The sequence below is a fragment of the Blennius ocellaris genome, assembly GCF_963422515.1.
Source record: "Blennius ocellaris genome assembly, chromosome: 3".
Lineage (NCBI taxonomy): Eukaryota > Metazoa > Chordata > Actinopteri > Blenniiformes > Blenniidae > Blennius > Blennius ocellaris.
The window spans coordinates 9,039,613-9,066,420 of NC_137652.1; the positions used below are offsets into that span (position 1 = coordinate 9,039,613).

The following is a 26,808-nucleotide window of genomic DNA, read 5'->3' on the forward strand; positions in this document are numbered from 1 at the left end:
GTTAGAATATGACATGTCTGTGCCAGTTTCACATTTTCTGATGTGAAAATGGCTTGTTTCAATTCTTTTACATTTTTTTCATGAAAAGCCACTGACCGCTAAATGGGCGAAAAAATGATCTTTTGAAATAATAGAAAGTATGATTTTTATATACATTTCACATTTTTACACTCTTATGACATTATTCCCCTAACAATATAAATAATATTTTTAAAAGATTAATTTAAACAGGAACTTCAACAAATTTGAGTGTTTTTTAAAGCTCTTTTTTTGTTTTGGAATTTCCTATATTATTTTGTTGATACAAACTAAGCTTTTGCCCTTCCTCAAGCATTTGAACATGCATCAACATTTGAAAAGAAAAGCCTCACAGTTTTGTAAATATCCACTGATATTTATTCGATACAGAGGGAATCCAAGTAAGGGTTGACATTTTTATCAAATATTTTTTTAGTCGATCTCAATATTAACATTGTTACAATCTTCAACATCACAAATGCATGTATAGTCTTATGTCTGTTGTCTGGATTTCTTTTCTTGAAACTGAAAGTCTTGCCAAGTCTGCTCATTGTGTAATTATTGTTTACATTTTTAAGAATAGTTTGCTGGAAAACAAACAAACATGATGACTGAAGAAGGGATGAAGAGCAGGGACAGTGGAGAGAAGGAGATGTTCGATGAGGCTCTTTTAGTTACATGCCGCTCCAGGGGTCTCTGAATTTCATGAGCAGAAAAATTCAGCCATACAAACTAACCCTTGCTCCATTTCTCTTTTGACCACACTGATTATGCACAATCAATAAAGGTTTATATTTTTGTCTTCTCTCTTTGTCTCTCCTGGGGCATCTAGGATACTGCAGGCAAGGTCCTGGACCGATGGACCATCATGTCCCGAGAAGAAGAGATCATCACCCTGCAGCAGTTCCTGCGCTTTGGAGAGACCAAGTCTATTGTGGAGCTGATGGCCATACAGGAGAAGGAAGGTCAGGCAGTTACAGTTCCCTCTTCCAAGACAGACTCCGGGATTAGGACATTCATTGAAAGCAACAACAGGACCCGCAGCCCGGGGCTCCTGACACATCTGGAAAACAGTAGCCCATCCAGCATTCATCACTTTGAAAATATCCCCAACAGCTTAGCCTTCCTCCTGCCTTTCCAGTACATCAACCCGGTCTCAGCTCCCATGCTTGGCTTACCTCCCAACGGCCTTCCTATGGAACAGTCTGCTCTGCGACTCAGGGAGCCCAGCCTGCCAAGCCAAGGAGAGCAGGTGGACACCAGTGAATCAGAAGTGTCCCTATCTCCCTTCCGCACAGGTCAAAGCCCAAGTCGTGGAACACTGGGAGCCATGAACAACAACACTGAACCCAAGACAGAAGCCAATAACCGGGCTTCTCCTATCTCTCCAACTCCTTCTACCCAGCAGGCTCAGCAGCAGCAACAGCAGACGCAGCTTCAGCAGCAACAACAGCAGCAGGGTCAATCTCAGTCCCAAAGTCAGAATCAGCAATCCAACAGTTTGAATGACCACCAGGTTCACCACCACTTTGTAAAGGAAGAGCACTCTAAAAGTATCAACCATCCTTCCTTTTCTTCCAAGATGCATCGCATGCGCCGCATGGGAGCCACCTCCCGGAAGGGACGCGTGTGCTGCAACTCTTGTGGCAAAACCTTTTACGATAAAGGTACACTTAAAATACACTATAATGCTGTACACTTGAAGATTAAACATCGTTGTACCATTGAGGGCTGCAATATGGTCTTCAGCTCACTACGCAGCCGCAACCGACACAGTGCCAATCCAAACCCACGGTTGCACATGCCCATGCTGCGCAATAATCGAGACAAGGACCTCATTCGTGCCAATTCATCCAGTGGTACACCTGTCATCTCAAGCTCCAAAAATGGTGGCTTTACACTCACCAGCCCTGGACGGCCCCCACTGGGCTTCACCACCCCACCAGTGGACCCCATGCTTCAGTCACCCCTGCAAAGTCCGCTGGTGTTCCCTTCCCTGAAATCGGTGCAGCCAGTCCAGCCAGTGCCACCATTCTACCGAACACTACTGTCCCCTGCAGACCTTGTCAGCCCTCCAGTGTCACTGCCCACCAGCCCCATCATGCCCACTACCACAAACAGTACCACCTTAATGGATCAGCAACAGCAGATCTTCGCTGCCGCAGCTGTGTCTTCACACAATAATATCCATATGTCTGAGGGAGGGCCCATGTCCCACCGTTTACTAACACCTAGTGCCAATCAGGACCTCACCACTGGCAACAGTGACCCAACGCCCAAAAAGAAGCCTCGTAAATCGAGCATGCCAGTTAAGATTGAGAAGGAAGTAATTGATGTAGCGGATGAATATGACGACAAAGATGATGATGATGATGATATGCACCATAATCACCACCATCATCAGTCATCCCTGCTTCACAACAACATCAAAATGAATGGAAATTGTAACAGTAACAACAACTGTGGCAGCGGTACCGGGAACCATAGTGGTGGTAGTGGGCAGCAGTCCCCCTCCCAGGATGAGATGAGCCCCGGCTTAGCACTACGAGGAATGATGAGAACAAGCGAAGATGAATGTCGAGAAGGAACTGGTAGCGACAGCCGAGGGGGGGCCGCTGAGCTCCGCTGTATGGACAGCTTTACCTCTGAGGATCAGGATCACGAAAGAGACTTTGAGAATGAGTCTGAAACATCTGACTCCAAGATGTTTTATCGAGATGAGTTGATGGATGTTGAGGAACATCAAAAACATAACAGGGGTGGAAGAATAGACAAGGAACATGATGATGAGGGTAGTGAAGAGGCTCATTTGAGAAAGGAAATGGAAGGAAAGGGCCATTCCTCACCCTCCCCTCATCAGCCTGCTATCAAGATCAAGGAAGAACTGAATGATCCTACTTATGACATGTTCTGCATGAGCCAGTATGGCCTCTATAACGGAGGCATGGCAGCGGCTGCCGCCGCTGCTGCGAGCATGGCTGCTCTGCATGAGAGCTTCATCTCGTCGATGGGATATGGTGCAAGTCCGCCAAAATTTCCTTCTTCTCAATCGCCAGAAGGAGACCCGTGTTCAAGTCCTGACCCCAAGAACTGCTACGTCTGTAAGAAGAGCTTCAAGAGCTCCTATAGCATGAAACTGCACTACAAAAATGTGCACCTCAAAGAGATGCATGTGTGCACTGTGGCTGGCTGCAACGCTGCTTTCCCTTCCCGGAGAAGCCGAGACAGGTTAGTGATAGAGTATAATACATACATACAATGTTTTTATAGTGTAACTGTGACAGTCACAGGTAGGTTTAACTCCTTTTTTAATCTTATAATTTATGAAATGTCATTATTCAAAACAACAGGGAGTCCTAATTAAAAATCCATGCCAAAACATGGTTTTGTATCTCTGAGAGCTTTTCTTATTTTTATGTTAAGGGTATGAAGTTTAACCAACGCATTTTAAGTCCAGTTAGCCAATCACTCAAACTCTGTCAGCTAATTCAAATAGACATTCAGGGCATCTGCTCTGTGTCAAGTTAAAGCTCAAAAAGTAGGATGCCACGAAGAGAAACATGTCCCGACATTTCATGGCGCACGAAGCCATACCCGTTAACCCTCCAGCTGCAGTGTGTTGTTTACCTGCCCTCAGTACTTCACCTTGTCATAGGGAGATGAAGGCGCATACATTAACATAGACAGCGGTTCGTCAAACCACTGCATTTATTAGCGCATTAAGAGGTGAGGCTAGCCATATTCACCTGAGCTTGTTAGCACATATCAGTTCCACACATTCACTCTCCAGAATATATATGCACGAGCAGCAGTGGCAGCTGGTTGATGCCACAACACATTCTGGAGGTACATAATATCACCTGTGCCCCAAATTGGCAAAAAACTCCCTTTAACTATAGAACAATTTTGATCTGGCAGGTGGCTATTCAAAGTTTTTGAAGTTTTTGAGTTTGGCTCGTGTTTATTCAAACATAAACTACACTTTCTTTTATTATCATTATCAGCAATAGTTGTTTGTCAATATATATTTCTGGTGACTACAACAAATATCTTTCATCAATCATACCATGAAGTTTGGACACACCTTCTCATTCATAGTTTTGTCTTTATTTTATTGACTATTTACATCGTAGATTCTCACTGAAGGCATCAAAAGCCACAAATGAACACATGGGATCATGTAGCGAGTGTGAAATAACTCGGAACAGGTTTTATTTTTTAGATTCTTCCAAGTAGCCACCCTTTGCTTTGTTGACAGCGCTGCAAACTCTTGGCCATCTCTCAGTGAGCATGAGGAAACCACTACTAAACAAAAGCAACAAGCAGAAGAGATTTGTTTGGGCCAAGAAACATTTAGTGGGACCATAATTTATTTTTCAACAGGACAATGAGCCCAAACACACCTCCAGGCTGTGTGAGGGCTATTTCATCAAGAAGGAGAGTGATGAGTGCTGCGCCAGATGACCTGGCCTCCGCGGTCACCTGACCTAAACCCAGTCGAGATGGTTTGGGCCAACAAATGCTTAGAATCTCTGGGAAATCCTTCAATACTGTTTGAAGTCCATTTCAGGGGACTACCTCATGAAGCTCATCAAGATAATGCCAAGAGTTTACAAAGCAAAGGGTGGCGACTTTGAAGAATCTAAATCATTTGAGTTATTTCACTTTTTTGTTTGTTTACTGCATAATTCCATATGTGCTCAATGTTTGTTTTCAATGAGAAACTACAATGAAAATAGCCATGGAAATAAAGAAAAAACATTTAATGAGAATGTGTGACCAAACGTTTGACTAGTAATGTATATAGTATTTGGTAAGGGTAGTAAGGGAAGTATTGAACTCATATTATGGTAAATATGTAGTATTTTTGTGTGCTTTTATTTGGATATTTTTTTGCCAGTATGTAATTTCACTCAAGCATGTGCATGCACATCGGTATTTTTAAAATCAAAAGTTGCTACTGAGCATTACCAAAATGAGAAATCATATTTAAAGTTTTGCATGCTTTTATACACATAGAGTATAACAAGTCATCTGCTGTACTATCAACAATGCGCCTAAATCAGTTGAAAAAGTCACAAATATTTTATTTTTAAAATAATATTTTACTTAAATCCATTTTTTTTTGGTTTGTTTTATCTCATCTCCCATTATCTCTGCATTCCCCACCAATACCTCTATCCACCCAAACTCGTTCTCATTTCCATTCACAGCCTTTTATTACATTTGATTCAGTCACATCTGTTCCTAGCACTGTTTGTTCATTATCAGTTTGTAAATAGAGCAGGTGATTCTGGGACTCTTATTAGACGTGGATGTGAGAGGGGAACAGGGGAGCAGAACAGGAGACAAGTTAGCGAAGGTGCAAGCCTGCTACTCACCTGACACAGCTGTGCCGGCAGCAGCGAGATGTCGGCGAATGCTGTTATCCCATTTATTGCCCGAGTGTGGTGTACTGCCACCAAGGTGTATTGTTAGTTCCCCGCTTCTGTCGAAGCTCGAGGAGAAGCTGAAGCCCAGGGCAAGATCAGACCGACGTGCAACGTGTAGACACACACAGGCTTACAAGTTTGTAGACAGTCTTGCGCACGAGTGAGAATAGAGCACAAAGAAAGGTATTTGTACTCCTGCACACAGGGTGTGTTTAAGAAGATTAAACTAAATGGAGATGCTTTACATATAATGAGAAGGGGGGGGGGGGGGGTTACCCAACATTCCTTATTTATTCTAACTTCATTCTAAATCATGAATAAAAAGGAAAAAAAAAAACTGGCGTTTGAGTAATGTGCACGTTTTCAGAGCGGAATTGTAATGAATGTAATGAAAACAACTCAAATGTTTAAAACAAATTACAGGTAAAACAATTCCATCCTATGTAGAAGGTCTGACCTCACTGCCTTACATTTTCAAAGAAGGAGTCGCTTTTAATTACCTCAGGATCAAACAGCCAAAGACTATAAACTAATAAGAAAACACCTTTAGAAATCTGACAAACACCATTTGTTTTTCTGTGAATGAAAGATTTTAAAATACGCACACACACTGAATTAAAGAGTCATTGGTGAATTGGTAATCATCTTTTCTTTTTCTTTTTTTATGTGTTTATGCTTTAGTAAGTAAAGTAAAGTAAAGTAAAATAATCTAATTAATTCTTTTTTTTTAGCTGTTGTCATAACTACATGGAAACTGAATTAAGTGACAGTGACATTAAAATAAAAAGTTGGCATTACGTGGCGGATTGCTTTTCACAAATACTGTATATGTTTTTTTTTTTACAAAAGCCAGCGGTGAGAGGGGGGGCAACAAACAGTTTAGAGTTCAGACCATATCACCATGGAAGTGTGTGTGACAGTTTGGCTCCATGTGATGAGAAACATCAGTGTATGAATGCCATTGAAACACATAAAAGTGGTAGAGCATGTGGGAGACAGAGATAACTTTGTTCTACGGAGGGACAATCTGCTATGAAAATGATGCATTTTTAAGCCATGCCTTTACAGTATAGCTTTGGGTGGAGGAGACTGAAACACACTATTGTTTCCATACTTTCCCTGATAGCATATGGGACATATTACTCAGCTGCAGGTTCAAAGAGGGAACAAAACAACAGAGAACAACGGGGCCGAGCAAGAGAAATCCTGGGCTTTAGGAAGAGTCAATACACAAGCCGTGCGCTCTCATCAAATCTGTCCCTGGGTAATCCTCTAATGGTGTAATGTATGTTTGAGTGTAATGGTAGCAATAAAATTGGAATATAATTTAGTTGTTTTCATCAGGGCATATGCTTTTACAAGATTAAGAAACTGCACGTACACATTTATTTCGAACAAATAATGTTGATTACTAGTAAATCTGATAAGTCAAATTGAATTCTTTCTCCTAATTTGATTCTTTTTCTTTGGCCTACAGTGTTGGCAGTTCAAATTAATAGCCAACTCTTTTCTCTGAAAGACTAGATTACACATGTAACATACTTCAAGGAAATAATCTTAAAAAAAAAAAAAAAATGAAGGGGAACATGAAATAATAATCACTGTGAATTCTAATAATACAAAAGAAAATCAGAGCTCATCTCCCTTTGTTTTTTTGAGCTGCTCATTCTATAGTGAGGCAGCATATTAACACCTAATCCTGCCAGGATCTCTCCTCTGCCAGGCAGCAATGGACATCAACAAGACACAACAGGAAAGTCCTCTATATATGAGAGGAGAACACTGACCGAGTGAAAAGCCAAAGACACGTAAACACAACTTCAGACACCGGCATCAAAAGCTCGCGTATCAAAGTGAAGAAGAAAATGGAGACGAGGTCATTTGATCTGAAGAGAAAAACAACTCGGAGCAGAACAGCATAGGACACACCATAAGTGTGCCACCAAAATAAAACAAAATCACTATCATTATCATTATTTTGAAGTTTGTTTCCACTGTAGATTGAATATTAGATATTAAACAATAGATACTGCACATATTAATGTGCATCGGGAGAAAAGTTATACACCCCTTGAGCATGCATGTCATATGTGTGTTTTTCAATGTAAAACAGAGCTAAAAATGTGTGTGCGTGGTTTTACAGTGAGATATTTTAGTGGCTATCTTGATGGTAAATGATTGCATATTTAATTAATTTTTTTAATTTTTTTTGGTGGGGGGGGAGTGAGCAGCGTCGGCACAAGTGCTGAACAAGCTGGAAGATTAACTGGTGGAAAGCAATCATCACCGTTCTATTTATCAGACCATCCAACGTTTATTTTTAACCTTCACCCCAACATCCTAACCTGCTCCTTCTTTGTCATAGCAGCAGGCAGGTGTCCTCCCTCTCCCACATTCCCATGGTGCAGCCGCGCACAGCCCGCGGTCCCTGCATGGGCCACTGCGAGCGGAGAGAGTGAAGGTTAATTATGTTGGAGAGTCTCTTTCCTACCCTCCTTCCTCCCTCCTTTTCCCTCAGTCCCCTCACGGCATGTGGGCCCAGCTCCTCTGCTCCACAATCAGCTCTCCATTTGTCTCTTATAAACAAAGGGCATACTGCTCATAGAGGAAATATCTGAGCAAAAAAAAATAAAAGCTGGTTTATCCCTGAAAGCTAATTAGGATTCATTTTGTGGAGTAAAAAGATTTTTTTTGTGTTTCATGATTAGATGAATAACATATAGATGCGCAAGTAATATTCAATCATAACTTCAAGATAATAAGGTTTTTTTTCCCCCTTCAATAAAATAAAAACTGCGTATTCAAAATAAAACAATTTATTTTCTCAAAGAACCTCAAATCATTCTCTTTTTTTTTTTTCTCTTTCACTCTTCGAGTAGCAAAAGCAATGCAAAGGGGACATAACAGTGACAGAGAGTGATAAATGTTACAAAAACTCTTTTCCTCCCACTTACACCCAAAACCTCATAACACCCCCTGAATGACAGGAAAGACAAAGAACCACCGATGTCAGTTTAATAGCACTCAGCCTTCCATCTCATTTACACATTATGAGTCATTTAGACGACGCACACACTTATATTCGCACATATTCGCTCTAAAACAAGGCCAAGGGCCATCAGATGAACCTAAAGATGATTAACGCCGATTGGGACAAGCACACACTCACTCCGCCTCCTCTGCACAGTCAAAAATGGGCTCTCCGGAGGCCTCCCCCATCTTTTGGGCGAAGATGAGACCGTCAAATTGGTTTGCCAGCCACATTACTGGCCAACAGGGAGGCAGAGACAGAGGAAGGAAGGAAGGAAGGAAGGAAGGAAGGAAGTTTGGGTTGGAAAAGGAAAGATTGAGCAGATTGAAGAGGAGTGATAGAGTGAGTGTAGTGGGGAATAGAGCAGAAAGTCTAAATCAGATAAATGAATGGATAAGGCATTATGTCCAGTGTGTGTTTGGATTCAACTGCCATAAAAACAATGCGTAACATAAGCTATACTGTTTTTTTTAGTTGCTTTACCCAATTTTCTGTTCATTTCTGTGCAATCGATAGAAAAGTTTTAGTGGTAACCGTGAATGTTTTGTCATTTAAATACATACGTTTTCTAACAATATGGTGCATTGTGAGTATCAACTGTAGCAATTCTGCAGACTACTTACTGCATGATACTTAGCATGTTTGACTTTATTAGATAGCCATGGTTAACTTTGAGCTTATTAGCAGTGAGAAGGTGTTGTTTTAGTGATGGAGACATGTTGCAAAGGACCTGCCTACCTGAGCATCAACAACAGCATCCTGCACTTCAGGCTTCACTGAGCAGCTTCTACTTTTATCACAACTCAAGCCTGCTGTTCAGTATCCCAGCTGAAACTGTGCCCATTCCCCCCCCCCAAAATAAATGATGATCACTGTTCATGGCATATTTCAGTATGTAGAGATGCTCTGGCGTCTCCGAGCCAAGAGTCCACACATGTACTTGACAGAGACACGGCACTACAGACATTGAATCATGACTCCCATGTTTTATCCATAAGTAAGCGCCATATGGGTGCAACTGTACTATCAAAGGATTAAAAAAAAAAAAAAAAAAGAACAAAGGATTTATATAGTCTTTTTGATCAAAGTCTCACTACATGGGAGTAGTATATTTTCTGTTTTCACACACGCAAACACACACGAGCGTGTGCAAAGGCACACATGCAGTGACAGCCGCGGCCAATCGATTTGCCATGCTCTCTTTCCACAATGCTGACGATGCTCGAGTGGACAGGCTCCTGGTTGCTTGGTTCACAGAAAAGGGTCCCTCAAATGAATGTATTTTTACCTCTTGCAGGACAATGTCGGATAGGGAAGTAAATAATTAAAGGAAAGGGACCCTTTTTGACTGCATCAACCCTGCCACTGCTGGTAAGCTCTACTATCCATTGTGACTCCATTTTTGCCCGTCCTGCTCAGGATGACCTTTTTATTTTTTTTCCTTTTCCCTTTTTTTTTTTTTTTTCCAAACCTCATTTTGTTTTACACCCATGTGCCTTCCCTGCATGGAAACCCTTCACATTAAAGGCACTGAGTGTTTGCATTTATTATTTTTTCTTTCATTTGGTTGTGCTCAGCTGATCTGTGAGGAGCAGACCGTGTGTACGTCAATACTGACACTGGTCATTGGTTGCTTAAGTTTCCTTTCTGTGTTATGCAGTTTTTATTGTGACGTGTGTGCCGTGGGTTCCCTTTGATTTCCTCAGTCTTCCTTGGCAGCTGTGAAATTGGAGCAAAAGGGCACTGAATTCCATTGTCATGCCCATTTCACTTTGCATCCTTTGGCATGGCTTTGTGTGTGAGCTGAACTCTTCTCTCATTGTATCCTGGCTTAAGCATGGCACTTGTTACTGAGTTTCTATCGTCGGCTGTAGCACATTGTGTGATACAGTTTGCCTTGTGTTTGGGAAAAATGCTCATCTTAATTAAATCCAGTGCTACATAAAGACATGTTCATTGAGGTGCTCGATTAAGCCACCTCCAATAGGGAACGAATGTGATAATGCTGTCAGGGCCTAGTGCTAATATGCTATCCAGTTCCCCTCGATTATCACATTACCACAGCTCGAATCAATTGATAAACTCCCATTCAATATGGTGGAGTATTTAATTGAGTCAGACTGTATTGGATTTGAGGGCTGAGCAGTGCAGACATGCTGACAGTGGTAAACACTAGCAGGATGTTCTCTTGCTCTCTTCCATTGCTGTGTTAGAGCACTTTGTCTGCAGAGAGCATGTGTGTGTGTGTGTGTGTGTGTGTGTGTGTGTGTGTGTGTGTGTGTGTGTGTGTGTGTGTGTGTGTGTGTGTGTGTGTGTGTGTGTGTGTGTGTGTGTGTGTGTGTGTGTGTGTGTGTGAATGATAGCTTAAGCTCAGTATGACCTCATGAAAGTAAGGTGACTTTACAATATGGGGGGGGGAAATGTTGCGTTGATGAAAAAAATTGATTGATATTACTTCTGGTGATTAAAAAAAGTGATGTACATTTGTATGCACGTGTCGCATTCTGATCAATAACGGTGACTCTTTTCCCACATTAGGCACAGCTCCAACATCAACCTGCACCGCAAACTGCTGACCAAAGAGCTGGACGACATTGTCCTGGACCCCCAACACTTGCCACTGCCCAAGGACCTGCGAGCCGAGTTATTGGCCAAGATCTACGCTGGCCACCAAATGGGCTTGGACCCTATTTCTGGGATGGGCTTCAGAGGTGCCGGCCTTGGGCCCGCTGGCCTGAACTACATTGCCCATTCCCCCATGAGCAATGAGTTTCCCCACCATTCTCTCAACCTTAAAAACAACCACACCAACGGCTTCTCTCGGGCCCAGTCCGACGACTACATGGTGTTGGACCTGAGCACTACGTCCAGTGTTCAATCCAGCAGCAGCGTCCATTCCTCACACGAGTCTGATGAGGGCAGCGACGAGGGCATCCTACTGGATGACCTGGAGGAGGAGGGAGAAGAGGATGAGGAAGAGGGCAACAGTGAGGGAGAGGACTTCTCCCAGCGGGCCGAAAGGGGGCATGCGGATGAGACTGGAGAACTCAAGGAAGGACGGGGTGAGGGGTTGGACCCCTCCTCACCTTTCCTCCTTTCATCCGCAGGAGGCAGCAACAGCAGCGGGATCCTTTGTAATATCTGCCACAAAATGTACAGCAACAAAGGGACCCTGCGTGTGCACTACAAGACTGTGCACTTGCGCGAGATGCACAAGTGCAAAATCTCCGGTTGCAATATGGTGTTCAGCTCCGTGCGCAGCCGTAATCGACATTCTCAGAACCCCAACCTCCATAAAAACATGCCCTTCTCGACAATAATAGACTAAAGAATGACTTGCTACTCTCCTGTCAGTGTGCCCGCTCTTCCCCTCATTCCTCATCCTTATTCCCCATCAAAAGACCATCAAATACAAGCCTGTATGCCTCTTCCCGTCCTCTGTAACTCCATCTCATAAAATTAATTGACTCTTAACTGCAGTTTATAATTGTGTCCTTTGACTTTTCCTTCTTTGGAAGAACTGAATGACACTCTCGAGTGAAGAGTTTGCTTTATAACAAAATTCCAGCCGGTATTTTTTAATCATACTTCCCCTCACCCCACATATTTTCCTTTCTAATTCTCCCCACTTTGTGCTGATGTCCATCTCCAAAGAACCCATTCAAACTCTTATTTGTGACTTTGCCTGCAGAAATGATAGTATTGAGAAAAAGAAAAAATCTTTGTGTATGTATTTGTGTAATGATAGCTTTTAAATGAACCCCTTACAAAAGCATGAACGCTTCATTTGTAAATAATGTCCCAAGAGGCTTTTGGTGTACAAGATTTGTGTTGATGGTTGTTTGCTTCTTTTCTCTCTCTTTATGGTTTTATGTTACAGTCCCGTACAATACTTCCAGCTATAGGCAAGAAAGAGGTAGCATCTTACTTAGCTTGACTCATTTATGTTAGCTTCAAAGACACATTTTAAAACTGAGTCCTAGGAAGAAAAAAAAAGAATCTCATGTGACTTGTTTTATCTACTTGTTAGATATTCAGAGGTTGCCGGCATGCTTTTTTGGGCTCCTACACTGATATCATTCTTTGTATTTCTATTGATTTTTTTTTTTTTTTTTTTGTCTATTATGTTTATGAGCTTTAGTATACCAATTCAGTTTTTGCACTTTGCATCTATACAAGGGGATGTGTAATATTATTATGATGAGGATATTTTGCAATGGTGACTTTAGGTGTTGTTTGGGGTCATTGATGGCGACAGTGCCGAGAGAAGTGACAGTAACTTCACCATACTTGTGCCAGTTTCTTTTTGCACATGCTCAGTTTTAGAGAACATTTCACAACAGAAAACATCTGGCCTTCCTGAACAAAACCTGAGATCTTTTCCCATTGCTAAAAAAAACAAAACAAAAAAAAAAAACCACACATTAGGAAATTGTGTCCAAAGTGTCTTGTTTCAAAACAAATCCAGAGTATGAACTGCTGTTTCACAAACACAAAAGAGTCAATAGGATGAAGTCGCTCCTGGTTCTTTGTGTAAGGAGTTCCGTGAATGTTTGTCAAAATCACTAAATTTAAGTCTTGACGTTTATCTTTCTAAACTAAGCATGCGATTATTTTGTCAAACAAAATTAGCGATGCAAGAGCTGGTGTTTGTCCTCATAAAAGGCGTACTAATGGATTATCATTGTCCCATAGGTTTGGAAAAGGAGAGAAAAATGAGAAATAGTCCTTCAACTGTGACCAAAATTTGTGTTTTCTTCTTGGAAAAAAAAAAAAAAAAGATTTAAAAAAAACAAACAAACAAAAAAAAAAAAAAACAACCTCTTTCAGTGTGACATTGTACTTAAAATCATACCCCATTTGATTAACATGATGCACTTGAGTCTTAAAAACTATTGCTGTGATATTTCTCTATTGGTTTCCATTGTTTAGTGTCGCTTCCTGTACTATTCAAAAATGTCACCATTTCTTGGCTGACGGTTGCAGCCATTATCAAAACATGTCCACGACTGTCTTGCGGTACAAATATTTCCAGTAATTGGGCAAAGTAGCCGAGGGAAGGGGTATTTATTAGTGGGTGATGTATCTTCATGGAGATGTTTTTTTTTTTTGTCCGGTATGAGAATATTTTTTTGTTAAAAAAAAAAAAATGCAAAAAATAGAGATTGTTCCTCAGTGTGACTTGTTTTGTCGACGTGTTAGCAATGCCATGTATTACGTTACAAGGAGATTTCTTCTCTTACTTGACTGGTGCTACACACAGTGGGGGAATATGCAGTGTTATGTGGTGTGCTGTACAGTATTCAAAACACCTGACATCCATAACAGTGTTCAGTTCCACACTTAAGCCATTTTTGCAATACAGATGTGACCTATCGGACGGAAATATCTCATGTCTTCTTTGAGGAGTCCACCTGTGTGACGTGCAGTTTTTAGTCCTCTCTTCTCAAAGATAAAGAGGGCGAGACAGGGAGCTGATTCTGATGGAAAGGTTGCGGAGGTGGAAGGCTGACTAGGGAGGAAAGGATGACAGCAACGATCATTAAAAATGTGCTGCTTCTCTGTTACCTGGAGGCGTCCCGCCATCCCGGCTTCTTCTGTCTAATAACTCACTTGTCACTTTGTTACGCTGCCAGACGCCACGCTCGCTGACAGGACTGTGACACTGACGGGAGAAAAAGGAGGGAAAGTGAGTGTGTGCTCCGAACAATTTAATTTGACTCATTCAATTAAGTTGGATTCAATTCATCTATTCATTTTCTACGCGTGCTTTTTACTTATTCGGGGTCGCTGGCAATTCAGTTCAATTGAATTTCTTCCCTTCGCTCTGTTTTTCCTCTTTGTCTATCAGAGCGTAGTCATTTAACGGCCGCCTTACCCATTTCTTCAACCCGCCACTCACTTACCACCTCCACACGCCACGGCGCAGATCCTATAGGGACACGCACTAATAGTGTATGCTTAAGTTCACTGGACGGCCATGGCATAGGAAAAAGGGATGGGTAATTGCCTGTTTATCCCAAGTGAAGGGAAAATTGAGTACAGGAACCCCTGCCTTCTCCCAGGAGCGGGTTTCACTGAGGCGCTCGCTGCCTCATTCACTCATTCAGTCCCCCGGGCCCTCGCTCTGGCAGAAATAAAAAAGTGCTACTCCGGGAACCCTGCTGTCAGCTGTCTCTCCAACACACAGCCATACAAGACGAAGGCGCGCGGCAGACGAGAGTGGCACACACCCAGAAGGATGACAAGACCTAGATGACTTGTTAACCTCTAGTGATGGAGGAGACAGAGGCAGAGAAAAATATTCTCACCGCAGGAAATGAAACTCGCCTTCTTGCATTACTATTACAGCAGCACCCACTACAAAGAAAGCTAACATTCCACTACGATGAATGATGCCGGCGAGAATTGAGGCAGACAAGGAAAATCCAAAGCTTTTAGTATTATTTCTATATTTGAAATATTCCAGTATTTTTTAAACAAGCTAATGATTTGTGACATTTTACCTGAAGAGGCCAGTGATCAAATGAAGAAAATCTATTTAAAAGGTCATCAACCTCACAGATTGATTTGAACTCTCCAGAATTAATAGAGCAGAGCGTGCCCAAAAACATCAGAAGTGATCGTGATACACCCTCCTTATGTTCTTCGCTTTTAATGTCCATTTGTCATATAGCACGTTCTCTCTCATGTGCGTGTGCATTACTTACAGGAGAGAGAGACGAATAGTGGAAAAGGGAAGTGGTCTGGCTGGTGCACGTCAGCTGGCAAATAACAATGTCGTGAAAAAAAAGAGAGAAAGGAAGCTGGGTTAAGGGAGAGCCATGGAAGAAAAGGGGAGCAAAGATGCCCAACGACTCGTCACAAATCCGGCCTGTTTGAGAGCGACAGAGCCACCCATTTTTTTCTCTGACCTGTGAGAAACAACCACCCATTTCCTCGAGAGAGAGATGAGCCCCCAGTGCGATCTCTGCGTTTCCCAACTGTCCAACCACGTGGGTTCAGGTGCACTCACTTGTCGAGTGACGGTGCTTTTGGACGGCAGGACCGTGTCGCTTAGAGCGGCTCCGACCACTGGAGTGGATCTTAAATATTTGATTAGAGCCGCGTCAGGCATCAATTATTCTGTGACTCCGCATGGCACACCGGGGGAGAAAAGGACCGGCAAACGGCTGAGACGCCTGACCTGTTAATCACTGTCCATTTTGTTCACGTCACAGTGAGCGAGCGAGCGAGTGGATAGGAGAGGGGGCTGCTGCACGTAACTCGTTGAACAAAAGTGAGGTCAAAATGTTAGGATAACATCACAAATATGCAGACAGAAGGAAAAAAAATGCACGAGTGGGTTTCTATAGATGCTTCAGTCTCATGTCTTCAATTTTTTTTTTGGGAAGAAGAAGAAGAAAGATCCCTCCTCATTCATTTGAACTGGAACCTGTGAAATGTTAATGATTCTGAGAGAAAAAAAAATGCTGTAAATTCAAAACATGTTTTTCATTGTATTTTCAAATATATTTTGCGGTCTTAAAGTACAAATAGCTTGAAGATCTGGTGAATTTTGATTTTTATTTTCACTTGTGTTTTTTTGTTTTGTGTGCGTGTGTGCGTGTGTGTGTGTGTGTGTGTGTGTGTGTGTGTGTGTGTGTGTGTGTGTGTGTGTGTGTGTGTGTGTGTGTGTGTGTGTGTGTGTGTGTGTGTGTGTGTGTGTGTCCGATGCATTTGTGTCCGTGTCTTGTAAAAAGCCCGCGTTACAGCACTGGCGCTCTACAGCATTGCATGGCTACATAGTCGCACTGCAAAGAACAAACACAGCAAAGGAGCTTGCATCACTTTGGTGTCAAAAATGGTGATTTCGAAGCCTCATGAATACTGTACGTTACCTAAAGAGGTGTTCCCCATTTGCAGACAGAAGGAAAAAAATTATCCTTTAAAAGAAAAAAAAGCAACAACTCTAGTTTCTTTTTTCTTTCTTTCTTTCTCTTTCTTTTTAACCTTTCTTGTATTTGTTTCTGTATCATAACTGTCTATGGTTTTTGCATAAAATGCATAAGGGTTTTGGGATGTAAATGGAATTTTATTCATATTTTGTCCAAATACCTCTTGTAATTTGTATCAGAATTCTTGTACAATTTTTATATTAAAGATTTATCAGTCACTGGCATTTTGTCATCGCAATTCATTCACAATTGCAGGGACATTTCCTCTTGAAAGATCAGCTTACAGTGTGCCTAAAAAAATATAAAGTAGCCCAAAAGAGCCGTTGTGTGGGATGTACAAATATAACGGCCGAAATGAAGTGGCAATCAAGTCTTTTTAAAGGGACTCTGTTATTTCAGCAGGTTTTACCAGGCCCTTAATTACCCTGTGATAGAAATCATTAGGGAAAAGGCTATCTTGACCAATTAGTGGACGATTAGATTAATAGAGTTATTAAAAGATGTACTGGCACGAGGAGAAGGGTCTGCAGGTGTTAGCATATTAGAAAGATGGTCACGGAAGGAGAGAAATAAAGTACCTTTGTCTGATCATACGCTGGAATTAAATTAAAAAGAGACTGAGCACAAATATTTGGAAAAAAAATGTATTTCATATGTCTAGAAAACAGACTTGAAGTTTCTATATGTTATTAGGATTATTAACAGAACAGAAAATGAGTATATATTGTGAAACCTTCAAAACCAACAGCACACAGCAAGACAGAAAGTGGCGGCAAAAAGCAACCTCCGCTGACATCTTTTCTTGTGACTTGGGGTCAAATTACAAATTGATATGAGCCATAGCCAGGTTGTCATGTTTTCTACGGTAACCAACAGGAACATGATGCCTCCTCCCTCCCGTCTGTGAAAATCAAGCAGTGACATGGGCCTTATTGACCTTGAATTAGACACCAATCCTCTTTGTCACACACCAGTTCTTTGATCCCGTCATTGTTAACACAAACACACACAACCAGTGACCCTACTCGTCACTTAATTTCAACCTTAGCTATGAAGCCATGTGTAAAAAAAACTGTGTAGGGCTCCGCATTGAACACCCTACAAGTATAGCGTGTCCCCAGACGGACACACACACACACACGCGCGCGTGTGTGCGCCTCTTCTGAGAATGATAGCTCTGGAAAGTATTGATTATATGCAGGGTCAGTAAAAGATACACCCCCTGCTTCTAAGGGTTGGCCACTCATCTCAAACACACACGCGTGCATTCCCTTCCTTGGTGACAATCTCCCACAAGGGAGACAGTGGGCGCGATCTGCCATCACGCTGACCCCGGCTCCATCACTGGATGTATTTCTGGCAGCGGCGGACCATTGATTGGTCTGAAAAACACACTGGCCCTCCGCTGACCTTTGCAAGGCAAATCTCTTCACTATAGGAAAGTACATGCAGACATAACTCGGACACCCAGGGGGAAGTTTGCTGTATCTGAAGAGCAAAGGGTGGAGCAGTGGACGAGGCGGGATGTCCATCAGACCGTCAGAGGTCCGTCTGACCTCGCAGACTTTCAGAGCTGGGCATTAATTTGCCATCAGCCGATTGCAGAAAGTGTCCCATTCGATTGCTTCTTGGCTTTGTTTTTAGAATAAAGTTTAAATGCTGCATTTTAAAACTATTTGCCAAACAGCCAAGCAGACATTTAAACAGTGTCAGACCTTTCAAGCATTATTCATAAACCAATGCAGACGAGGAAACAAACCAGTACATAATGTCAATGTTACACTTGATTACAATTGATTTATGATAAACTCTGAGGACATATCTCTTGTTTCCAGTGACACGCATCTGGGGGGAAAACAGTGTTGCCAACATGATAGATAACAATACAAAGACAACAACCATTTACAATTTTAATTGATCTTGAGGCACCATTGCTCCCAGTGGAAGTAATTTTCATCTTTTAGTTAATAGGGAATCTTTTTTTTATCATTCAAACTTGATTTAATGCTCTCACTCTCTGTAAGCATGTGACCAAAAGTCAACTCAGGATGCTGGACTGAGGACAGAAAGTGCTAATAAGTAGTGGTTGGTCCTCCCCTCTCACATTGAGGAGTGTCGGTGTGAGTCCAGGCTTGGGGCCTTTTTGTGCCGAGTTTGCATGTTCTCTTTGTGCATGTGTGGCTTTTAATCGGGTCCTCCAGCTCTCTCTCTCTCTCTCTCTCTCTCTCTCTCTCTCTCTCTCTCTCTCTCTCTCTCTCTCTCTCTCTCTCTCTCTCTCTCTCTCTCTCTCTCTCTCTCTCTCTCTCTCTCTCTGAAGATAGTTTGAACCTATAATTACCATAAATTTAAGTTGTGCGTTGTCGTTGAGGAAAATAAACAGCTTGAGTTGAATTTCCTCCTCTGGTGTTTAAAGGACTACAATGAAAAGCACACAACAACCATCAGGGGCTATTAAAGACCAAACAGTAACATTTTTGGAAAGAAGATGAGGGAAAAAAATTTAGAATGAGCCAATGATATTTTTAATTTTTACAGACAACATAACAAAATACACACATCTGCCAAAATGAGCTTTACAAGCTGTACGAAATATGACATGCTGTGTTACGAGAATTTCAACCTGGAACAGGAATAACTCCCATAAAAAGGTTGCTAGTTTTTAAGTATGCGATCACACTGTCTCAACACAATACTAATACCACGTTTGCATTTTAGAAGTGAATTCAAAGTTCCCCAAAAAAATAATTATTACACACACCATTCAGTCACAACCCTCAATGCACAAATCAATTTCCATTAAGGACTAATTGATTGTAATTGCACACAATAATTAGAATGTTGATTAGCAGAATTTCAAAGAGAAGAGCAGAATAGACTTTGTGTGTCACCTCAGAGCTGCTAAAGTTAAATATCCATACTTAATGCAACAAAGGACAGAAACATCTATTTCACCTATTCAAAGAGTATTATTGATAATTACACTAAAAGCCGTTGGATGACCGTGAGCAGGAATACTTATAATTTTTAGTGAATTGAAGAGGAAATGTGGAATTAAAGGCAATAAAATAGATGGTGACTCCTCAATTCTTAGAAAAACTCATCTGTGGTAACATGAGCACTGGCTGAAATGGACTACATACACGTATAAGACTTTTTACTGGGCCTTATTGATTTGGTTCTACACCAGTGAGGCCTGCAGTGCTGGCTAATGCTATTGACGAGCCATCAGTCTTCTCCAGAAGTGTGGAGGCATGCAGCTCTTTTTCCAAGACCAACCAAGGAAGGAGAGAGGACGAGGAGAAAAGAAAGAGAAGGGAAAAACATCAATGGACAGTGATGGAGAGTGGGGAGGAGGGCGAAGATGCAAGCACAGCAGACATACTCAGACCCCTGTCCATGGTTTGGGAACACTAAATTAGAAAAAAGACAAAAGGGATGAGAGAGGGAGAAACTGTAAACAGCCGCATCGATCCAACTAGTGTTGGGCAAATCAAACCATTACAGCCAGATTCTCTTGCCCATGAGTTGAGGGAGAGGGTGTGAATATCCATGCACTAGTGAAGAGAAAAGTTTGCAACGGCAGGCGCTGGATCTGTTTTAGAACTGCTGGACTGACGTACGCTGCTAAATAACAAGGCGGTCGAAGAACAGCAGGAGAGGAAGGGGTTAACTCGGAAGAGGGTGGAAGGGAGGATGAAAAAAGCCCTCTGGCAACCCAGGGACAGAGGGAACGCTGAACTCATCACAAACCCCTCTCCTGGCGTCCGCCAGCACATAATGACCCCAACAAGACGGGAATCCCTTTTAATTAAAGTGAAGGGAGATCAGTTAAGCAGATGGTTGCCGACAAATATTAGGGGAAATAGAATGTTTAATGGTCTGTGCACTTATCGCAGGCTATTTTCCACACCCAGCCCCAAACTGATAAACAGGACAGGACCTTGTTAATCAACCTTACAACCTTTAAAGCCCAAGATAAGAGAATAATTCAGGATCTTTGTAAATTAGCTTGAGATGTGGCTAAGACTCTGGCCCCTCGTGTGCTCAGGGCCAGACTGTCGAGGAGGGAGCAGAATTTCTATCAGTGTAATAGCCTTGTGCCATGGTGAAGAAGTTTGGGGGGGAAAAGTACTTTTTCCAGGGGATGGAGGCATTTTTTTTTTCTGCTGTTTTCCTGAGTTTTTATTCCCCTTGTGGCTTGACCCTCTTGCCACCACCCTACTGCGCTCTTATCAGTGACACAGGAGAGTCACCCGCCTCCATGGAAAATAATCTAAACAGAGAGGCGGGAAATCGGCAGCCTGAGCCGGTGGCCTGTGCGAGCAGGTTAACGGGTCCTCGCCCCTCTAAGTCAGACACAGGTGGGGGGTGGCCTGTGTTTATTTTGCAGATGATTGATGGAGGAGGAAGGGATTATCGACAGCAGCGGCAGCCATGCCAGAACAACTAGTAGGTACCATTTCTCGATAAAAAGCCTTCCTTAGAAAGAATACTTTAGCCATTTTAAACTTCAATTGATGGATCAAGAGAACACTTTAAGTTTTCCGAAATACTATTTTAGTCATGTTTCATAAAATGACGTTTTCTCCATTTGCTGGTAAAAGTGAGACTTGTATAGTGAACGACTCCCATCGTTAAACAGTCATTACTAGTTTCATTTAATAAAACACAAGGACAACAAACTACTGGGAAAACTAACACATGTTCTATATTAGTGTTGTTTGATACCTTTGATAAGTATTATTGCAAAAAGAATGTCAAACAGAGGACTAATGTATTGTTTCACACTTTATCTAAGCTGCAAATGTGCTCAATGGATTCACGTAAGGAGCCAGTGTTTTGGTGATGTTAGATCCAGATCACAGACATAAATTGACTACCTTATGTTTTCTGTTTGTTTTTCAATGCATATATATATATAAAATTAATACCAATTATAGGCACACTTCTATTGAAGCACATTGGCTAAAACACATGTATTCTTGCACCCACCTTCTCCTTTTTATTAAATCATGCTTTTTTTCCCCCTCTCATTTTCTTTTTTGTGATGTGTTGCTGTCCACTGCAGCACTATGCAGTTTCCTGCTTGGCCTCTTGGAAAAGGGACACTGGATTAAAGGTAATTACAAAGAGACATGCAGACATTTATCAGTGCTTGTGGTTTGGGACCCTAAATGGTCCTGCTGACAATTTTCCCTGAAAGCAGGCCACTGTGGAGCTGGCAGGTTCTGTTCAGAGGCCCAACATCGGGCTTGAAGGCTCAGAGTGCTGCCATATGTTGGACCTCAGAGGTGCCAGCAGCAAATGTGCTGAACAATGCGACTCAAATCATGAACTCCGTGCCTTGGCAGAGGGTATGTGTGCATGGGCTACTTGCATACACAAGGATAGTTTTTTGTGTCCATAATTGTGTCTACCTGTGTGTTTGCCTGTCCAGTGTCAGACTGAAAACACATTTGAGTACTTCTCCAACACACATGCACATGCATGCATACTCATATTAGTCTGAATATCCATGGAGAACATCCCAGATCGCAATGGGTCACACCTGGTTATGCTTCTTCCCTGTCTCCTTTCTCACTCTACTCTCAAGTTCCCACACCGGAGGCATCTGGAACCTATTGGCAGCAGAGTCACACCAAGCCATAAAGCCCTCAAAGGCTCACAAACGCACTAGGGGTAGAACGTCAAACAATGTTGGCGCAACAAGCTGCCAACAGACACAATGCATCTTGAACCTGAACAAACCCCACTGCTCATTTTTTATCCTCTCTGACTCTCTGTCCGTCTCCAAACTATGCCTCTCTTTCCCTCTCGCACAAACACCACCTGGGAATGACTGGAGGAAGACTTTTCATTTTTACCCCTAAATGGAATTGGTACCGATGCTAAGGGAGCTAAAAGCAGCTCAGGCGACTGAAACTGTGGAGAAAGTGATACTGATGAGGCCAGAAACTTGCTGTCAAAATAGGTTGTGATAGAAAGAGAACACGCCTGTGTAGTCGGAACACTTTTTGGCTGGACTAATTCATATTTCGTGAAATGTTCCCAACATCCCTAATGCTGCACTGCTCTTACTGTCACCGAAGGGTTAAGCAACTTTCATGCCACCCACCAGATAACATGATCTGTCCCAGAATGGATCTTGTGAGCATGAGTGAAACCTATTGTCACAAAGCCACTCTTTTAGAAATGAGAGGAGCCGAGGCGGAGGCCACTCTGTCACAGTCTTTTAATGCTCTTATCGATTCTCCATATCTGTTACGGAGGCTTGGAAGCCTGTCCCAAATTTGATACGCTTTTAATACAAGCCAAGATCTCCAAACAATACAACAGCGATCAAAAATTGAGAAAAGAAGATGTCAGCAGTGAGAACAAAGAATTTGCAACTGAGCAATTAAATAAAACTGTTGCATGTAGTTTGTCTGGCAGTTCTCCTACACACATTAAATTTGGCCTTCTTTTGTCCGGACCATTTCTCCTTCTTTTTTTTTTTTATATATATTTCTGTGGCATAAAAAATGTTGGCCAGAGTGTGTGTACAAAAAGTCTGTGTTGGAGCCATTTCAAACCAGCATTTTATTGTTAACAAATGCTGCCTTTGATACTGGCTGCACAAAGCGATACTTCACTGTTTGTTTGTGCTGGAGGTGAAAATGAGTTGCTAACATTTGGAAGGGAACGTTTGTGAAATATATTGCAGCAGTAACACACACACACACACACGCACCAAAAAATGGCACTCTTTAATGTCGTGCAGGCAAAATGTTTTTCCACTCATTAGAAGGACTTTGAAGCGTGTGTCTGAAACCTCGGCTTGGGAAACTTCACCAAGGCAAGATTGCGGTGTGCACTTTGTTCTCCAAGAACACCGCGATTCAAGGTGAAATGTCCACATCCTATTAGTTTGTGGTAAACTTACCAATTGGATGCAGACGGATGATGGTATTAAACTGTGCGGGATTTGATCAAGTTGCCTAAAGTATCGAATACAGTATGTTTATGTAGGGAAATAAATATCGCTCTGTCAAATAATATTTCACCTCACGACGATGAACACAACAGAATTAATAAAAAAGAGAAAATGGTGGAGCTGCACAAGTGCTTTCCCTCGGCTCAAGTCCTCAGGACTGCGGTGAGAAGTCTTGCCTCTTCGCTGTCAGACCCCAGGGTGCTGTCTAAATTAACTGGGACGAGTGGATTGTTACAGGGATGACCCTTTCCCTATTCACCCAGTTCCTCCTCCAAACACACACACACACACACACACACACACACACACACACACACACACACACACACACACACACACACACACACACACACACACACACACACACACACACACACACACACACACACACACACACACACTCTGAACGTCAACAGCTAAGCCTCAATAAATCTGATAAGCCACCCTGGTGGCTTCTATGTCCAATCCGCGCAGAGAACAACATGGCCGGTATCAGGCAGCTGCAAAGCCCTCGTCAAGCGGGACTTCAAAGTGCTCTGCAGGGCCGCGCTCGCACCCCTGAAAACTGGCCAGTCTCACAGCTCTCCCTTACTCGACCCCCTACCCCCATGCCTGGGTGATGTCATTATTGAAGTCTTTGGCATGCTATGCAAGGAGTAAGTTACCATTGACAGGTTCAGAGCTTGGCTGGCTCACCCATGAGGATTCATGACTTTGAAGCTATTGGCCTTAAACTGCAAATTATTCTTTTCAGGCTCTCTCTACCTCCAGCTTTAATCCACAGCCTCCTTTTCTACGAGAGCTCCTGCAGATAGCACTCAAGCACACAGCACCCACTGGACTGAACACATGCACATATTGATATAGAGCGATAGAGAGAGAACAGATGTAAACAGATGCTTACTGGCTATTCAGGATATTTGGAAACACATATTTTATTGAACAGCCACATCGCACCCCCCCCCCCCCCTACAGAACGGTAAAGTTAATAACACCAGCAGGGAAGAGCAGTACCAGGCTCCAGCAGCACTGACAAAGATCCTCCTAGGCCTGGCCCATCCCATTCCTCTCTCCCTTCATCAGCACTTAGTGGACATCTGTGCAGTGCCAGCCCTCTCCATATGCCATGGCAGTCAGAAGACAAACGACCGTGTCAATGCAGTGGCTCGCCTGTATATCTGATGCCACGCAGGGGGTGCGGTGTGGGTGTGGCGAGGACAGAGAGGGGAGGCGTACCTGAGCCTGTTATGAACAGGCTGCTTGTGCAAACCTAACAATGAGCAGCAGTAAGTTATCAAAACAGTACATATTTAACGACTCAAAGGTTAGTGCAGCAAGCGAGACCTGTGAGAAAAAGCTTTAAAGATAGTTTCTTTTGATTTGTCATATATTTCCTTGCACACGTGGCACTACTGCATGTTGATTGATCCTTTCTGACTTTTGAAATTATCCATCCATTTTCTATACCCACTTTATCCAGGTGGCAGAGAGTTCCAGTCTATCCCAACCTCCAGTGGGGCAGGTACACTATGAACAATTCCTCAGTCAACGCAGAAATATATTTTCACACACGTGTTCACATCTATGGCCAATTATGGAGACACAACTTCAGCTATAATCGTATGATTTTTGTGGAAATAAACTGGGGTACCCAGAATGAACACACAGATAAAACATACAAAATATTAATAATGAATATATGACTATATGAATCCACCATGAATTCTCTATTCCAAGTATCTGTGAGTTAATAATTATACTACACTATGATGTAATGAGAGAACTAATGCATCAGCCAAGTATCCAATAAAAATATTATCCTAAGATGTAAAATTGAGTGAAACATAAATTTTTTATTTGGTTTGTTTAAGTAAAATCCAAATCCAAATTTATATGAAAATGTTTTTTTATCTCTGTTTATTGCTACTTGTTGACGAGACCTCACATTATTAATTTCCATTAAATAGATCAGTGACATACTGATCTACATACAGTCACCTGTCAGCATACGGTCGCAGTAAGTTCGAAAAGTTGTCTGACCGATCTTAGAGTGACAAGAACAATACACATTTTTTTCCACTGCCAAACGAGTGTGATAAAATGAATGTGACTGAAAAGTGACTAATAATGCAGGAAGATGTGAGCTACTTGTACTTCAAGTTCAACGCCATGAGCCCCGCGTCACCCTCGTGCTCCAAAAACTAAAAATCTGTGTCCAGTTGAGAGTGGTGAAAGAAGGATTGGTGGTAGGGGTGGCGGGGGAGTGGGCGGCAGGAGGGCGTTGAGAGATGAGAGAAGGTGTGTGTGCGTGTGTGTCTGTGTGTGTGTGTGGGTGTGTGTCTGTGTGTGTGTGTATGGAAAAGTAGGGGAGGAATAGCAGTATTCCCTGGATAACAGTCTCTGGCGAAGGAACTGAGAGGTGTGTTGGCTTGTGTTGCATTCAGGGAGAGTGCGGCGTCTCCCAGAAGGAGGCTATAAAAAGACAAAAGAGGCAGGAGTCCATGTGTAGAGAGTGTTTAAGGGAGCAAACACCCACTCTATAATCCCACCAATGCCACCGTCACTGGCACTGGGGAGAAAAGAAAAAAAAAAAAGAAGAAGAAATGCACAGATTGAGATCACATAAACCCTTCACCAAATTGCTAGAACAAACAGACACAGTCGCAGAGCACACACTGAAGTTCACATTTTAACTGCATAGTTACTTATTGTCTGCTAACAAAAAAGAAATGAATAGCCATCAATCTCCGGTGCTGAAGGAGTTTTGGGGTGTGGAAGATGAAAACTATTCCGGTTGCATGTGTATGTACAGGGCAGAGCAGTGCGTGGGGAAATTTACAGATACAAAAAAAAAATACAACTAGAGATCAGTATCTCAGAGAGCAAGTGGACATGTGATGTAATGGTCCCAAGAGGGAAAAGGCCTCTACCCATTTGCATGCAGTAAATGAAACAAGCCCTTAGAGTTTCTGTCATAAATGACAGTTCGATAGACATACGCACAAATATACAAAAACAAATCCATGCAAAACACACAGTGATTTCACAAAAAGCAGCACCCAACGTGTTCTCCTGCTGGTTACACAAAAATATCTGAGCAATGATGTCAAGCTGGCTGTCCTTTGTGAACAACAGGCATAAAATGCAAGTCTGAATTTCTTATGCAATAGAAATCGAAATCAAACGAATCCCAAACCCGCTCTCTGGTTTGGTTTTACTCCTGTCTTGGCCACTGTGGACAGTCAAAACGGGGAAGACTGATTTGAGTGAAGGGGATGAGACATGTGAGAAGCAGCAAGAAGAGGACAAAGAAAAAGAAGGGAGGAATGTGCCACATCCAATTCTGAATATTTACGTGTAAAATGTGTTCTGCAGTTCTTTCCCTGAGCAGGTCCATGAGAATGCAATGCACTGGCC

General features: G+C 42.3%; 1 protein-coding gene across 1 annotated transcript in view; it reads left to right on the forward strand.

Annotated features, from left to right (window-relative positions):
* Positions 1 to 16,640, forward strand: part of bnc2 (basonuclin zinc finger protein 2) — a 54,368-nt gene extending 37,728 nt beyond the window's left edge. Inside the window, exons 4-5 of the mRNA XM_080494287.1 lie at positions 851 to 3,246; positions 11,020 to 16,640. Coding sequence (XP_080350413.1) covers positions 851 to 3,246; positions 11,020 to 11,809 — 3,186 coding nt within the window. The 3' untranslated portion in view covers positions 11,810 to 16,640. The remainder of the gene's footprint in view (positions 1 to 850; positions 3,247 to 11,019) is intronic.
* The last annotated feature ends 10,168 nt before the right edge of the window (positions 16,641 to 26,808 follow it).